This window comes from Leucoraja erinacea, chromosome 1, assembly GCF_028641065.1.
Source record: "Leucoraja erinacea ecotype New England chromosome 1, Leri_hhj_1, whole genome shotgun sequence".
Taxonomy (NCBI): Eukaryota; Metazoa; Chordata; class Chondrichthyes; order Rajiformes; family Rajidae; genus Leucoraja; species Leucoraja erinaceus.
The window spans coordinates 159,198,605-159,215,252 of NC_073377.1; the positions used below are offsets into that span (position 1 = coordinate 159,198,605).

General features: G+C 37.8%; 1 protein-coding gene across 2 annotated transcripts in view; it reads right to left on the reverse strand.

Annotated features, from left to right (window-relative positions):
* The window catches only part of lrba (LPS responsive beige-like anchor protein), a 661,684-nt gene that overhangs the window by 83,655 nt on the left and 561,381 nt on the right, over window positions 1–16,648 (reverse strand). For both annotated transcript variants that reach the window (XM_055646656.1, XM_055646666.1), the window contains one exon: window positions 7,224–7,391. In XM_055646656.1, coding sequence (XP_055502631.1) covers window positions 7,224–7,391 — 168 coding nt within the window. The remainder of the gene's footprint in view (window positions 1–7,223; window positions 7,392–16,648) is intronic.

Below are 16,648 nucleotides of genomic sequence, written 5' to 3' on the forward strand. Positions count from 1 at the left end.
TGTCAGATTATCTTTCAATTAATATTTTAGACATACGGCTAAGCAGCCTTTGAAGTTCAATGTGTCTAAAACCCAGTAATCCAGGTCTGAATAAAAAACAAATCATAGGTGCACCACACAAGTTTTTCAATATTTTGATAATCATTCCCAGTAGTTGGGCACTGCTGACAAGGCAGGCAGATCTTGCCTAAATTTAGTCCCACTAGGGAAGTTAATGGTGGGCTTTCATCTTGAACCACTACAATCAATGTTCAAGATAATGTTATAAATGCAATCAGCATACCAATACCAGAATCAGTGTTTTGCAAATGTGGAGCTCCCTTACCACATAATGGAGTTAGTTTGACACTTCACTTCAATGGCAGAAAAATAATATGTTATATTAAACAGAAAATTACACAATTTAACCATATTCTGCAAGAGTCTTATAATGACAGAGTAAAGATCATTTAAAGAAGCGCAAATCATAGAATTACGCTATGAAATTATAAAGACTGTACCTTTGGATGTTTTGTAAACTGCCATATTAAAAATAATTGTTTATCGCACGTCTCAAGTTGCCTAGTGTTATACTCATTTATTTCATTTGAAAATGATGTCAAATTATGAATGGCAGCTGATTCTCATAATGGAACGTATAGAGAATACTTTTGTTTCAAATAGATTTTACTATAGCCGGTCTCAGGAGACTAGTCTGCCAATTTAAAATTGTATTCATTGGAATAATATCTGAAGTAAACTGAAAAACATACTGAAAATAAACGGAGGAAAACAAAAACACTTGCAGAGATATTCAATGTGCAGGATTTTGGTATAAGCAATCCACACAGTCCCCCGCTCCATTCTCATTGTACTCAATTCCTCCACCATCAAACCTTATCCAATTCTATTTAAAAAGCCACATATTAACCTGCCTCCATACTCTATCAGGTAGTGCATTCCAAACACATTTGATGAAAATATTATTCATGTGTAGTGGCGCCTGTTCGCGCACGCAGATATTGAACCCGGCGTTCGGAAGCCACGATCACGTGACTCGGGAGGAGCTGTTGTTTTCGCGCGCTTTTTCCTTTGCGCGCGTTAGTTCAGCGCTGACCACCGTTGTGGGCAGACGTGTCTGATAAGCCTGTATGCTGCAACTTGAACTTTTGAATAAAGATGTGTTGAATACTCCAGTAGCCGTTTCTCAGACCACTAAACATGCTTCTTTTGTGGTTCCATCGCCAATCACCTTTAAACCTTATTGTTTGTATCTCAAATCTTCCATCAAATAAAAAATTTGGAATTTATTTACTCAATCTATAAGCTTTATAATTTTGAACATCTGTAAAAAACTGCTCTCTATCTTTTCTGATGTCTCCAGAAAGTGAGAGCATTTTTGACGGAGATGTTCACAATTATAAAGGGGGTAGATTGAGTAAATAAATTACAACTTAAAATGTTGCCGTCTCACCTTAAAGCTGAGCTCTGGTATGTGATCTCTCCATCCTGGGATAAAGGTTCTGCCTGTTGACCCAATCTATCCCTCTCATAATTTTATATACTTCTACTAGATCTCCCTGCAACCTCCGATGTTCCACATAAACGGGGTAACGAGCTTGCTTTGTAATCAACAGATGGAATTCGTCCAATTAATTTTGGAATTATACAATTTAGTTGTCAATGTATGATGAAGAAAATTGCTACACTTGAAATAAAAGCCTAATTATTCAATGCTTCACCAACTAGCACGTACCAGTCACTGGCACTTCAGAGTGGTATCCGGGCCATGCCAGATCAGGTTAACCAGCACTTATCTACAGTGCATTCAGAAAGTATTCAGATCCCTTCACTTTTACACATTTTGTTACGTAACAGCCTTATTTTAAAATGGCCTTATTTTTAAAACAGCCTTATTTTCAGACCCTTTTTTATGACACTCAAAATTGAGCTTAGGTTCATCCTGTTTCTATTGATTATACTTGAGATGTTTCTACAACTTGATTGGAGTCCACCAGTGGTAAATTAAATTGATTGGACATGATTTGGAAAGGCACACACCGGTCTATATAAGGTCCCACAATTGACAGTGCATGTCTGAGCAAAAACGAAGCCATGAAGACGAAGGAATTGTCCGTAGACCTCCAAGACAGGATTATGTCGAGACACAGATCTGGGGAAGGGTATAAAACAATTTCTGTAGCATTGCAGGTCCCAAAGAGCACAGTGGCCTCCGTCATTCTTAAAAGGAAGAACTTTGGAACCACCAGGACGCTTCATAGAGCTGGCCGCCCGGCCAAACTGAGCAATCGGGGGAGAAGGGCCTTGGTCAGGGAGGTGACCAAGAACCTGATGGTCACTCTGACAGAGCTCCAGAGTTCCAGAGTTCCAGAAGGACAACTATATCTGCAGCACTCCACCAATCAGGTTGTTATGGTAGAGTGGCCAGACGGAAGCCACTCCTCAGTAAAAGTCACATGACAGGCCCCTTGGAGTTTGCCAAAAGGCACCTAAAGGACTCTCAGGCCATGAGAAACAAGATTCTCTGGTCTGATAAAACCAAGATTGAACTCTTTGGCCTGAATGCCAAGTGTCACATCTGGAGAAAACCAGGCACAGCTCATCACCTGGCCAATAACATACCTACGGTGAAGCATGGTGGTGGCAGCATCATACTGTGGGGATGTTTTTCAGCAGCACGAACTGGGACACTAGTCAGGATTGCGGGAAAGATGAATGGAGCAAAGTACAGAGAGATTATTGATGTAAACGTGCTCCAGAGTGTTCTGGACCTCAGACTGGGACGGAGGTTCACATTCCAACAGGACAATGACCCTAAGCACACAGTCAAGGCAATGCACGAGTGGCTTTGTGACAAGTCTGTAAATGTGCTTGAGTGGCCCAGCCAGAGCCTGGACTTGAACCCGATCGAACATCTCTGGAGGGACCTGAAAATAGCTGTGCATCGACGCTCCCCATCCAACCTGACAGAGCTTGAGAGGATCTGCAGAGAAGAATGGGAGAAATTATCCAAATACAGGTGTGCCAAGCTTGTAGCATCATACCCAAGGAGACTGTAATCGCTGCCAAAGGTGCCTCAACAAAGTACTGAGTAAAGGGTCTGAATACTTATGTAAATGTGATCTTTCAGTTATTTATTTTTAATTACTTTGCAAAAATTTCTAAATGCATGTTTTTGCTTTTTTTTTAAAATTATGGAGTACTCTGTAGATTGATATATTAAAAAAACATTTTTTTTAATCCATTTTAGATTAAGGTTGTAACATAACAAAATGTGGAAAAAATTGAAGGGGTCCGAATACTTTCTGAATGCTCTGTAGTCGGGCGCATGCTAGGCAAAATAACTTTTACCAAATAAAAGTGCAGGACGTACTCATCAGGAAAGGCAGCGGATGTGAAAAGGTCATTGAATGCAAAAATTATTCATTCTCTCTCTCTATTATTTAATGCAAACTTTAAAATAAAGAGTTAAAAAAACCTAGTTGGGCTCCACCATCAGTCTGCTCCTGTTGGCCGTTGTCAGGCCATTTCAGGAGCAGGGCCTCAGAAGTATGCCGCCTGAGCCTACTTGATGTTAGCGATTTGCATCTTCTGCGTTTGCCCCCAGCCCAAGTTCAATGGGGGCATGTGGGGAACATTGGCAGCAAGCCAAATCCATCTTAATTTGCCCCATCGCCTTTAATGTAGTAAATTGTTCCAAGGTATATGACTGCAAGGCAATAGTTAAGGGCATAATTAAGAATGAAATACAAGATGTTTTGGGCTGTTTGCTGTGAAGTGAATCAATCAATACCCAGTAATTGTAATCAATGTTCCAATACATGCAAATGAACAAAATGGTTGGGGATATAATTTATATCATTAGCTAATTCAAATAAAAAATATACACCCACTTAATAAGTAAAAATTAGTTTGCATTAGGAAACTAGAGATGATATTAAATGCTAAATCAGACCTGAAATCTTGAAAATGTAGTTAATGTTCAATGTTATAAGCTGCTATACTGGCACATTGACAACTAAATACAATTAACTAATTCATGTCAGGAAAAGCTCTATTTTTCCTCCCATGAGTACAACATGCATGACATATGAAACTTTGTAAAGCTGGCCTCCTACATCTTTTCTTGATGAAGCATCCATTGGAAAAAAAGGATATAGCAAGGAGATCATTATTACTCCATCAGAAGGTCCCTGTACTACTTACAACACATTTTCCTGATTCCAGCTTTACCAGTAATGTAATAGACTGGGTTACTTAAGAAACCTAACGTCAAATTCCAGTAAAGTGTTCAAAACTGAAGAAATCATATCTCCAATAAAATGTAAATAGCAGCAGTTAAATCTCAGGTCACATTAGAAAACATTAAAATATCCATAAATGCAAGAGTCCTTCTGTACAGGACAAATGAAGCTTTCATGATTGACGTGAAACAAAACAAGGTCATGTTATGAGGTAACTATATCAAGGGATGGAAAGAAAAATCTGGAAAATGAACTTGAGATGCAGATCAGGCGATGGTATGCGATTAAAGTCGTTTCGGAATTCTAATACATTCTGCATTTGCTCATATAGAGGATATTGGCACTTCAAAGTGTTATTCAAAATCTAGATATCTTTAAATTATTTGCTGAACAGATGTTTTCACATTCTCTTCCCTTAATAAGGCCAACATTCATTGCCTCGGAGAAAACAAATAAAACTGCAGATATTGGAATCTGAATCAAAAACAGAAATGCTAGAAGATGACACAGTGGTAGAGTTGCTGCCTGACAGAGACCTGGGTTCGATTCTGACCAGAGGTGCTGTCTCCTTGTATGATCTCCCTGTGACCGCATGGGTTTTCTCCGGGTGCTCCAGTTTCCTCCCACAAAGACGTGTAGGTTTGTAGGTTAATTGGCTTAATTGTAACAATTGTCCCCACCCAGTGTGTAGGATAGAACTTGTCTATGGATGATTACTGGTCGGTGCAGAATTAGTGAGCAGGAAATCCGGATTCCACACTGTATCTCTAAACTAAAACAAGCCAGTCAAGCATCATCCATGAAAAGAGAAATTAGTTGATATATCAGTACAAAGACCCTTCATCAAATTTCTCATTCCATAAATGCTGCTTCACGGACTGAGTTTTTCCAGCATTTCTGTTCTCTATTCTAACAACCAATATAATTTGGAGATTATAGAGTAATTTATATCACCATTACATGTGGGAGTGGTTTTGTATAATTTAACAACCACTTATATTCTACCAATTGCTTCACATCCAAAGCACCATATTGGTTGTAAAGCATTGTGAATGTCTTGAACAAAACAAATGCAAATTCTGAAATGTGAAGCTCAGGGTTTCAAGCTGACTTATAGTGCGTACAGGTATTGCTGGGAACTGGCTGTAAACTATTTCTAGCCTGATCGTACTGTTTCACTCATTATCAACTACTGTATGTGACAGAAGTTGCTGTCTCCTCATCTCTGACTTCAGTTTTCCTAGCCCAGTTATTTCCTTTCCCTATGTGGGAATAGCCAGCTCCAACAATTGAGCTCGTAATTAGAATGTTAATTTCATTATTTTCTGTTGAAGTATTATTTTATTATGAAATAAGGTTATCACATCTTGGTACAATGGTTCCCCTATTTTCCATAGAGTTAATGCTTGGTTTCAACTTGCAAGGTAATTTTCTGGAACAAACCTCCTGTGAAACTCGGGGTTTGTTTAGATACCAGCAATGCAAAGAAAATGGAGCCTATAATTTTGTTCTTTCCTTATGGTCCATCATATGTGCAAATGACTGTGGAAAAACATATAGCTAGAGCACTGTGGGAAACATATACATTTTTTAAAAGTGCTTTACTTTGCCTCCTGGATCTGTCTTTGAAAAAAAACCAGAGGGCCAAAATGTCACATGATCACCTGCAAGCACTTAATGAAACAATATCACCAATATTGATAAATCAGAATAGGTTGTTCAACTATCCTTTTCCAATCTAGTAGTACCAGCACTCAGAAATGGGACAGAACATTCAAAGTGTTCAAACAATTTTCCAGGTACAAACATAATGAATTTGATCTGAAAAGAATCTCAACATAATTGTTCTTTTTCAAAGAAAATGTGAAATAGTTTAGTGACAGTGTGTGTTGTTATAGGGTATTTAACATCCTCGTTTTCCTCACTTGGCCAAGCCTGTTTTCACTTGGGGCCTAATAACATTTACTTTTTTTTAAAAGAAAAGGCAACAGAAACAATAAAAACAAATAGTGTTACTATTTTTAAAAGGGGTATAAGCTGCTTAAACATTCCCCTTACGTGTTTCAAAAAAACAGGTAAGCACTTTTATAACGTGTTGGACTGCAGCAGTCACAGATGCTGAAATGTTACAAAGATTGTTAAAAGTAACTGCCACATGTAGTGTTTTACAGCTGAAGTGACATTATATACACAAGTGCAGTTTAAAAGTTAAGACAAATGCACTAATGACTTTTTAGAACTTCTGGCAAGTCAGCTACACATTGCTTAAGTGCATACAAACTGGTGCCTGGCTGCTGTACAATGAGATGTTTTTCTGTCTCTAACATGGTTTCAATTATCAACGATATATAGCTGCATTTGGGAAAAAAACATTTGAAAGACCGACTGATTAAAAAGTTCCCTCTTTCCTACTACACTGAAGTCTGGTATGTAATGGTATAGCTCTCATGCATCATGAAATCTCTGAGGACATTCAAGGTACGTCTGAAGTATCAGCCTATCTACGGGGTGGGAGATTGCAACCTTCACGTGGTCCGCCCTGTTTCGACGAATGCAATCAACCTAGCGTGCGCAATCAAATAAGATCAAATAGAACAAGTGTTCTACAACTTTAGGCTGTGCACGCCATACGCAAGAAGAAGAACCTATCTACAGTAACTTAGCAGAAATAATTTAAAAACATTTGGCAGTGGTTCACATACAATTTTTGAAACTGTTAATGAATATTGCTATTTATATCTTAGCATGAAAATATTTTAACTTTATTGGGAATTGGTAATTTGATTGATTGATTGATTGATTACATTGAAATTGATTGGAACAAATAAACCAGCAGTGTTCAATAGACTTCTGAAAGTAAATTCGGAAAGCAAAGACAGATTATGCCAATGAACCAAAATCTAGAATGCTATATCTTATACTTTGCTGGTTCATTCGATGCAGTATTATGTCATCCATCACCTTTTGCCACTGACTTACCTCTCTTAGCACTGGGTCATTGATGGAATTCAGGTTGACAGCTCCTTCATAGGTCAGATAATAGAAGACATTGAGAGATCGGACAGCCTCGGGACCTTGCAATTTATATCCGAAAATCAGATCAATCCACTGGTGGAGTTGGCAGGAAACAAACTCGCTCTCCAAAGCCTGTAAACCAGAACAGAAAAGGTACATCAGCGCCAGATGACTTATTCAGTTTACAAAGGATTCATTTTATATAACTCACGCCTAAGTCCAGATGCATTTGGACAATCAACTAATTAGACAGCCCATTATGTAGGAGTTTGTAAAGTTGAACGAACGTTGTACTGGCTATAGCCTATTCCACAAGTACAAAGGACAAAATAAAGTGAGGCAGCCATTTCAACTCTTCAAACTTTTACTGTCCCAATCTCTCAATGGCTGATTCAGTCATATGCGGGAAACAAATGAGATTATTCCCAGTTTGCCCATCTCAATTTGCATTGTGTAGCCAAAGGCCATCTCAAAGTAGCACCACAAAGCTTAAACTCTGCAGCAAAATGGAGACAAATTAGCAATGAACAAGTTTTCTAAAAAAATAAAGAATCTCACACTCTGGCTATGGCTCATATTCAGTCCAGTTTCCTACCCTTCTTTGAGAGGCAGGAAGAGCAGTGTGTAGGCGTGCCATGAATCAGATCCATCTGAAAAGCTTTAGAAATAATAAGATTGTTGGGGAGTCAAAAATTCAGTCGCTTCATTTCTATCGTGAAGTAAATGTTTGGAGTCAAAATTATGAAGCTGCTTAACTCTGAAAATCAAGTATGGCCCTAATAGTTTAGCACTTCTCTGCTAAGCTACGTAGTGCAGTGATGTGGGGGAATAGCTCCACTAACTACATGGTGATGACCAGCACCATAGAGTTCCAGAAGGCAACATTTATCATGACCTCAGAAATGGCAAGTACTTGTATGCAAAATGTTCCAAATGATAACATTGCACTTCTGTCATGGACAAAATAGCAGCAGAATAGATCAGAAGTCCAATTAGCAAACCTGAATTGCAAAAACTATGACATCGGGTTACTCTGAAAATTATTGACTATTTTCATAAAAGTTTGAAATTAAAACAATGTAATGCACGTATCTTGGCAAAATTGTAAGCTGTCCCTTGTGTGTAGGATAGTGCATGGGGATTGCTGGTTGGCTTGGACTCGGTGGGGCTGAAGGGCCTGCTTCCGTGCTATATCTCTAAACTAAACTAAACGACCAAGCCTATGGCAAAGGAAGTAGACCAGAAATTACTACCTCTGAGGTCCTGATTCTTGAACTCTTTTCAGATTTCTTATAGTTTGGGGGCAGCGCAGTGGTAGAGTTGCTGCCTAACAGTGCCAGAGACTTGGGCTCGATCCTAACCATAGGTGCGGTCTGTATGGAGTTTGTATGTTCGGTTACTGCTTGGGTTTTCTCTGGGTGCTCCGGTTTCCTCCCATATTCCAAAGACGTGCGAGTTTGAAGGTTAATTGACCTCTGTAAATTGTCGCTGGTGTGTAGGATCGAACTAGTGTATGGGTGATCGCCAGTCTGCACAGGCTCGGTGGACTGAAGGACCTGTTTCCACATTGTATCTCTAAGTCTGCATGACCTCATCCCCTTTTCTACCCATGGTGTTGGTACCAACGTGTACAACAGTCTTCTGGCTTCCACCCTCTCTGTCGTTCCCATCCATGACAAATGCCATGCATTCTTTCAGTAGTGTCCTTTACATTGGAATCAATGAGCCCACACTTATTAATGGATTATATTCATAGTTGTAGAACCATTTACCGATGGAATCTCCTAGGACCACTGCATTTCTACATTTTGATATTTCGGAGTTTGTTTCTTTGTCCCTCAACCTTGACAACTTGATTTTTGTATCTCCTACTCTTCCGGCTGGCCACCCCTTTGCTGTGCTAAATTCATTTGACTCATTGAATACACGTTCTCATAAATTCTGAGTATGAGCCCAGTGAATTAGAAGCATTTCTTAAAAACAAGAAACATGGCACAGGAATTTCTGGCAATAGGTTGTTGTCCATTACCTATGAAACCTTACATTTCTGCTCTATTTTCTTTTTAGATACATTTAATATTAATTTGTATCATGACAAAACCAACAAATGAACTAACAGATGGGGTAGGCCACTCAGAGCCTGTTCTATTTAGTTACTCATGGTTGACCTGCTTGCAGTCGTATCTTCCCCAGCATCTTTCATTTTGGTGTGTGTCAGGTACCTATCTACCTTGCCCTTAAAATATTCAAAGATGGTTTCCATTTCCCTTTGAAGTAGAGCTTCAAAGACTCTGACAGAAAAAAACGATTTCATCGATGCCTTGTCCCTATGAAGACCCAATTATTTGCTTTCCTAATTAATTGCTATACTTACTGTATTCCCATTCATAGTTTTATCTTAGCAGTACTATATTAATTAATGATGACAGACGAGTAGCACCACTCCTTTGTTCACCTAAATGCACTTTTTTTTTTATCAACGGCAAAAAACTGCATTCCCCGTATTTGCAGAAACCATGCACATTTGTATTATCAGTTCTTTAGCAGCCAACAGTAATTTTGGATAGCCAGTTCTACTAACAACCAAATTGCTTTACAAATGCAAGCTGCTGTATTGCATCCAAGTACTAGATTATGGATTCACGCCTGATTTTTCTGATAAGTAACTCAACTCTTTCTATTAGCCAACAGAAGCAAGTCAGGGACATGTCAAAAAACACTCCAGACCTCTCACACAATCCAGGACAAAGCAGCCCACTTGATCAGCATCCCCCGACTGCAGCATGTACCATTTATAATATGCATTGTAATGACATGCCTAGACTATTGCACTATTGTGTCCAAAGAGACCTGTACACTCAAGAGGGATAAGACAACACGTGAATGAGAACCCCATTGCATGAAATATCCGTTCCAGGTCACACACAGCTTTGTTAGTTTTGAAACCTGTAAGGTCCAGAATTAATTAAAAGCTGTTAAACTCAAAATGAATAGCAACTTTTCAAATAATTACAAAAAAATAGCTGTAAACCCAATACACATAAATAATTAAAAAGCTAAACAGAAATAATTTAAAAGAGGAATTTAACATTCCCCTTGCTCTATTATTCTCAGCCCTACAATCCCCACTGGAACCAGTAATAGTCACGCATCCTTAGTTTGGTTGAACCTGACACAGTATCTGCAATGTAAATGTGTTCTCAATCTGTCAGTGAATTCCACATTTGACTATACCTGTGTAAAATACCAGATTTGCTTCCATTTAAATGGGCAGGGTTGTCAGCAATTATCACCAACATCTGGGCCTTGATGCTACATGGATTTTATTATGATTTTTTTTGCCAGAAAGGTCATAAAACAATAATTTTAATAATGTAAAAGGTTTATGATTTTATTAGCATCTGACTGTTGTAGTATCAGTCTAAATATGTTCCATTTTAATATTATGTAAGAAGTTGTGTTTGTTATATTAAGAACTAATGTGGAGCAACAAGGAGGAATGCAATTAATTCATGATTTAGTAAACCCTTGAAAAAAAAATCATTTTTTAGAAAATGTTCCACATTTTTGTGCTGGTTCATTACAATGAAGAAAAGTGAAACACAATTAGATGGTACAATACAAAGTCATAGAGACAAAATCCCTTCAATATGTTCATATCAAGACAAGCTGTTTGATTGCCACGGCAGTCTCATGTCACATTAAAGCATGACAAACATTAAACCATACACTTAAATGGCAATTTATATCATTTAAATGTTTACTGCTGGAGCAGCTCATCATTCATTTAAATGTGACTTTTTGACAGCTAATTTCAGTTAATTTTCTGTATCCACTTAATTAGAACTTTCAATCAAGAAAGAAGAAGGGCTTGTAAATGTTTTGTGGATAGGATGACATTTTCTTCTGTTGCAATGAGACTGGTGAATTGTAAACCTTTCCCCATAATGAATTATCAGATAGTACATCATGCCAGAGCAAAGACTGACCATATGGAAATGTGTTGCAGTGATTCTTCTCGACATATGCTTTGGACAGAATTTTATTTATGCTCACATATAAACTAGAACAACCACCATTCCTTGATAGTAACAGATAATTCTCAAACGTGATCCTTACAACAATGATAATGGTGCAATGGATTATATTAAATGACAAGTAAATCTCTGGAAATAAGAATACATCATTAAAAATTCAGTACTAGCTATATATAAGTTTAAAAGAATTGCCTTGATATTTGCACTGGTCAATCTATTATGGATAATGAAGCAGTAAAAAAGTAGAAATAAAACAATAAAGTAGAACATGCAAATGAAGTATTCTGCTTAAGTACATCGATCATCACTGCAGGCAGGGGCAAGCTTATTTGTTTTTTTATTAAGTGATCAAATAAAATTAGCATTGCCGTTATTTTCTTGTTTCACAATAAACAATGTATATAGTCATATCATCTCCAAAAGAGATTTGTGCCATCTGTTATTTAAGAGGTGGCACTGGGGCCTGGAATTGTAGAGCTATGTACTCACAGAAAATAATAGGACACACAAAACGGGTTTCTAATAACATAAATATTACAATACATGTTCAATTCGGTTCATACTGATAACTCTTCAGTTTGTAATACATTAACCTAGATTTTGCAGTGAGTGTCAAAAAACATCTGTGTCGCATTTCAATCCTTGATTTATGAAACGGATGCGCTCCTGTTAAGTTTTTCATTAAAGAAATTTGTAAAGCAACAAGGCAGGTCAACATTCTGGGTATTATTTTTACAGTATATTCTTCAAACAATGGTACATCATTCATTACAATGAGACACAGTTTATAGACATGTACCCCAAAGAGTCGATGGGTAAATTTGGGAATCTAATATTCATAAGTCAAGAAATACTTGTATTTACCCTGAATACAACCACCCCCTGGCATTGTGATGAATTATTAAACAAGCCTACCTTCTAAAAGGGAGGCTGTGAGGCAGTACAACTTTACACAGGTAATGCAGAATGGAAGGTTTATAACTAGGCTGAAGAATCACAAGAATCATCAGAAGCTGAAGCAAGATTACACCATCTGGCCCCTGGATCTGGTCTGATAGTCAGTAAGATCCTGGCTGAACCTGTAACCTTACTACCAGATCCCTAAATCGTTTGATTTTCCCTGATGTTCAAAATATGAAAACTCAGTACAGACTCTCCTCAACCCTGTGGGTTGAAAATTCAAAAAGATTAAGTTAAGGGCCATTGAGCATTCCAGAAAATAAATTATGATTAATCAAACAATTTTTTTTAAATCACACCTTACTTGCGGCTTTCATTACACTGATAAACAATAACAGAATCCCAATATTCCTAAATAGTCTAATGGAAAATGTTTTGCCTTTATAACCTCTAACACTGTAATTTAATAAGTCTATCATGTTCAGATCCCTTTATGGACTTGCTCCTCTATGTCTCTGCACCTCCACTAGTCAAACACGAAATATATGGATAAATGTACAGTAAATAAATGGAGAAATAAAGTAATTTTGCAATATCTAGATTAATAGTTTAATAACAGAAATCAGTATAATCTACAGAGAAAATTTCACAAACTGAATACATGCTTTAAATAAAAGGTTTATCCACTCATTCATCTCATTCCAGACAATTACATTCATAAAACCATTGAGAATGGGCACACTATTAACAGTAGCGAAGTCACATCTAAAACATTCGTAATATATATCACAAATGAATATTCAAGGAGGGAGGAGACCTAAGGCCAAGGCCCAGAGAGAGGTCAGGAGTCCTGATAGAAATGAAATGGTGTTAGTTTCAGAGGCTTACTGAGGCTGTAGGTCAATGTGAATGAAAATTATATCTTATCCAGATTTGAATTCAGATAAATCTTCCCCCACTACCACACCTTCTTACCCTCTCTCTCACTCCCTCTTCCTTCTCACTCTCGAACCTCTCTTGCTGTCCCCACCCAAATCATTCGCTTTTTAACCCCTCTCCGCGCCCCATCACCTTTTCTCCAATTGACTTGCTCAGAGGGGCATCATGAAGACATCATCAGAGAGGACATCATGGCACTTTATAGTGACTGGGCACACAGGATACTTGATTGTTTTCCCAATTGTCTCTTGGTCAAAAGCACATCAATATTTTATGCATCTGGGACAGGTTCTTTGCAAGCCTAGCTGGAGTGATGGGAATTACTGGCTCCTCTCCGCCACCAGCTGTTACAGTCAACATCATAGAGTCATACAGCATAGAAATTGGTTCTGCGGCCCAGTTCCTGGTAACCAAGGTGCATACCCGAGCTCATCCAATTTGCCTGTGTTCGGTCTATATCGCCTCCAAACCTTTCTATTCATGTACCTATACAAATGACTTTTAAACATTGTAATTGTACACTCATCGACACTGCAATATCAGCAATATATTTTATTTATTTTGCAACGCTGCTCTGCAAGCTGAATATTCAAATTTAAATTTAAATAATTTCATCATGATGTAAACAAGCCTTGTCTTTGAAATGCTGACCAATTTCCAGTAGAGACTTTGTAGCTCACTATTTAGTGCCTTCTGTACTGTTTAAAATTATATCAAATTATATTCTGAGAATGTTTTTTTCAAAAGTAAACATATTTGGACGAGAAAAACAGAAGATAAGCTACAGAATAAAATGGCCTCTACATGTAGTTACTCAAATATAGATTGGGTTGCTATTACTTTACCAACACTGGAGGTATGCAAATCCCAAATATTTATGGTAATAAACTATCTGAAATGCAGGCAAATCCCATGTAATAGAAATCCACCCTTATAGAATTCACAATTCACCATCCAGAGACCAAAGTGGGAGCAAATTGGTGGAGTTTTTCTCCTTCAGCTAAGCAATAGCACAACATAATTAGAAAAATAGAGGCAGTGAAGAATGCTGAAATTATTTTACATTTATTGGGATTGAGATAGCTGTTGTTTTGATACCTCTGGATTTTTATGCCTTATTGTATATTACCTAAAGTACAGATAAATGTTATACATAATGCTCCCTTAAATGAAAATCTCCATATTGCAATGTTACTGTTGACTCATCATTACTTCATGTTCTTGTGAATTCCAATCATTTAATGATGGATAAAAATAGCTCGATTGCATCCACAAATTTAAGTATCAAATTCAAAATATGAGATAGCTGCTTTAAAAACAGTTCTAAATTAAAAATCATAATACTAATCAGTTTAGTGCAAAGTTCAAACTTTCAGTTCTCTTTAGAAATTGTGTAGCACAGTGCAATGTTGCGTCCTCACCTTCTAAGGTATTAGGTTATTTGATAACGTAGTAATTCCAGGTTAAAAATCGCTTTATTTCACAGACAGACTTCATGGAATAACATGACATATTTGTACATGCACATTTCATCTACCTCCACGATGCTTCCTGAAATATTCTGAAAGAGGACATTCAGGAAAAATCCAGGGCAACGCAGCGGTACAGCAGTTGCTTTACATCGTAGAGGCCCGGGTGCGATCCTGACTACGGGTGCGGAGTTTGCACCTGTACGCAGGTTTGCACCGTAATCCTGTACGGTGTTTGCATGCTCCTCTTGTGACCGTGTGGGCTTTCTCCGGATGCTCCGGTTTCCTCCCACGTTCCAAAGATGTACTTATTTGTGGGTTAATTGGCTTCTGTAAATTGTCCCTAGTGTGTAAGATAGAACTAGTGTATGGGTAATCGGTGGTTGGCGCTGACTGGCTGGGCCAAAGGGCATACTTCAACGCTGTAACTCTAAACATAGAAACATAGAAATTAAGTGCAGGAGTAGGCCATTCGGCCCTTCGAGCCTGCACCGCCATTCAATATGATCATGGCTGATCATCCAACTCAGTATCCCGTACCTGCCTTCTCTCCATACCCTCTGATCCCCTTAGCCACAAGGGCCACATCTAACTCCCTCTTAAATATAGCCAATGAACTGGCCTCAACTACCCTCTGTGGCAGAGAGTTCCAGAGATTCACCACTCTCTGTGTGAAAAAAGTTCTTCTCATCTCGGCTTTAAAGGATTTCCCCCGTATCTTTAAGCTGTGACCCCTTGTCTTAAACTAAACTAAAACTGTTCACAAATTTCTGCTAATCTGCGCCCCGAAAGTTGAGAGTTGGATGTTAGCAGCCTTAATTCTGCCTTCCTTTTCATTGATAGCACAAGTACGTCTGGTCATTACATGGGGCATTATTATTACAGATATGCATCCTGCAGCTTACAATGCCAGCAAGTCAATGTGCTCTGTCTAATGTAGCCACTACACTCGTCTCTCTAGTTTCTTTTTTATTTCTTCTAAAACCAATAAAAAATGATAAATTTCAAAATCAAATGCAACACCCCTGTTTACTGTAAAATATCACAGCAAGTCACAAGAATAAGATAAATGCTGGTTATAGTTTCTTAAATTACATGGAACATATTATTATACTTGTGACATGTAGATGTTTCATTGTTTGGCATTCACATGTTAAGAACATGATTAAACCTTGTAAGTACAATTCTATGAAGCCAAAGAGACAGACAGATAATGTCAGTTCAATTTCAAGCTCAAATTAGCCTTGATAAAGCTCCTGAATGCCAGTGCTGAGGTCATTAACAAGATTTGTTGGTTACACAGTCCTGAAAACTCTGCTTCTCTAAAGTATATAAAGTTCATACGCATCAAATTACAGCCTTATGCCTGACCAACATTTTGAGAGGTTGCTGCTGAGAGGATTTTGGAGTACTAAAGTATTGAAATTATAACTTGGAAACTTTAGGATTAATGAGAGATAAAGGTAGATATCTGAACCAATAAATAGTGCTTTCAAGTTGATTCAATAAACTAAGCATTGCGATTGAGTGAGCTGGGAATTAAATATAATCAGGACCTCAGTTTCCATTGTGCTTATAGAGCGTATTTTCAAGTTGAGTGCACTTTCTAAATTGTGCTGTTTACTTTCTCATTCCTTAATTCTCTTGGGTTTTGGTTCCTGCCATTATGTTAAAATATTTGGCAAGCTTTGTGCACTAAGAATTCACCTGACCATTTCAACACAGTCACCACCAACTCATGACATCACTAAAGGAGCAAATGTTTTTGCCTCAAACAATCCAATCTTGGAGCCGGACCTGTATACAATGATGTCCAGACAGGTGCAGTGAAATATTCTGAATATGCTGTCTTTAATATGGGATTCAGTTATTATGGCATTGATGCTGCAGTTTTACATGCTACGCTTTACTCTATGTGAAGAAAACTAGACAGAATATTTTTACGATTGCTTGAGATATCTAGAATATCATTTAATTCATAAATTACACTCATGTTTTACCTCATGCACCCGAGTAATGCTGATCTCAGTAATATGGTGTAAGT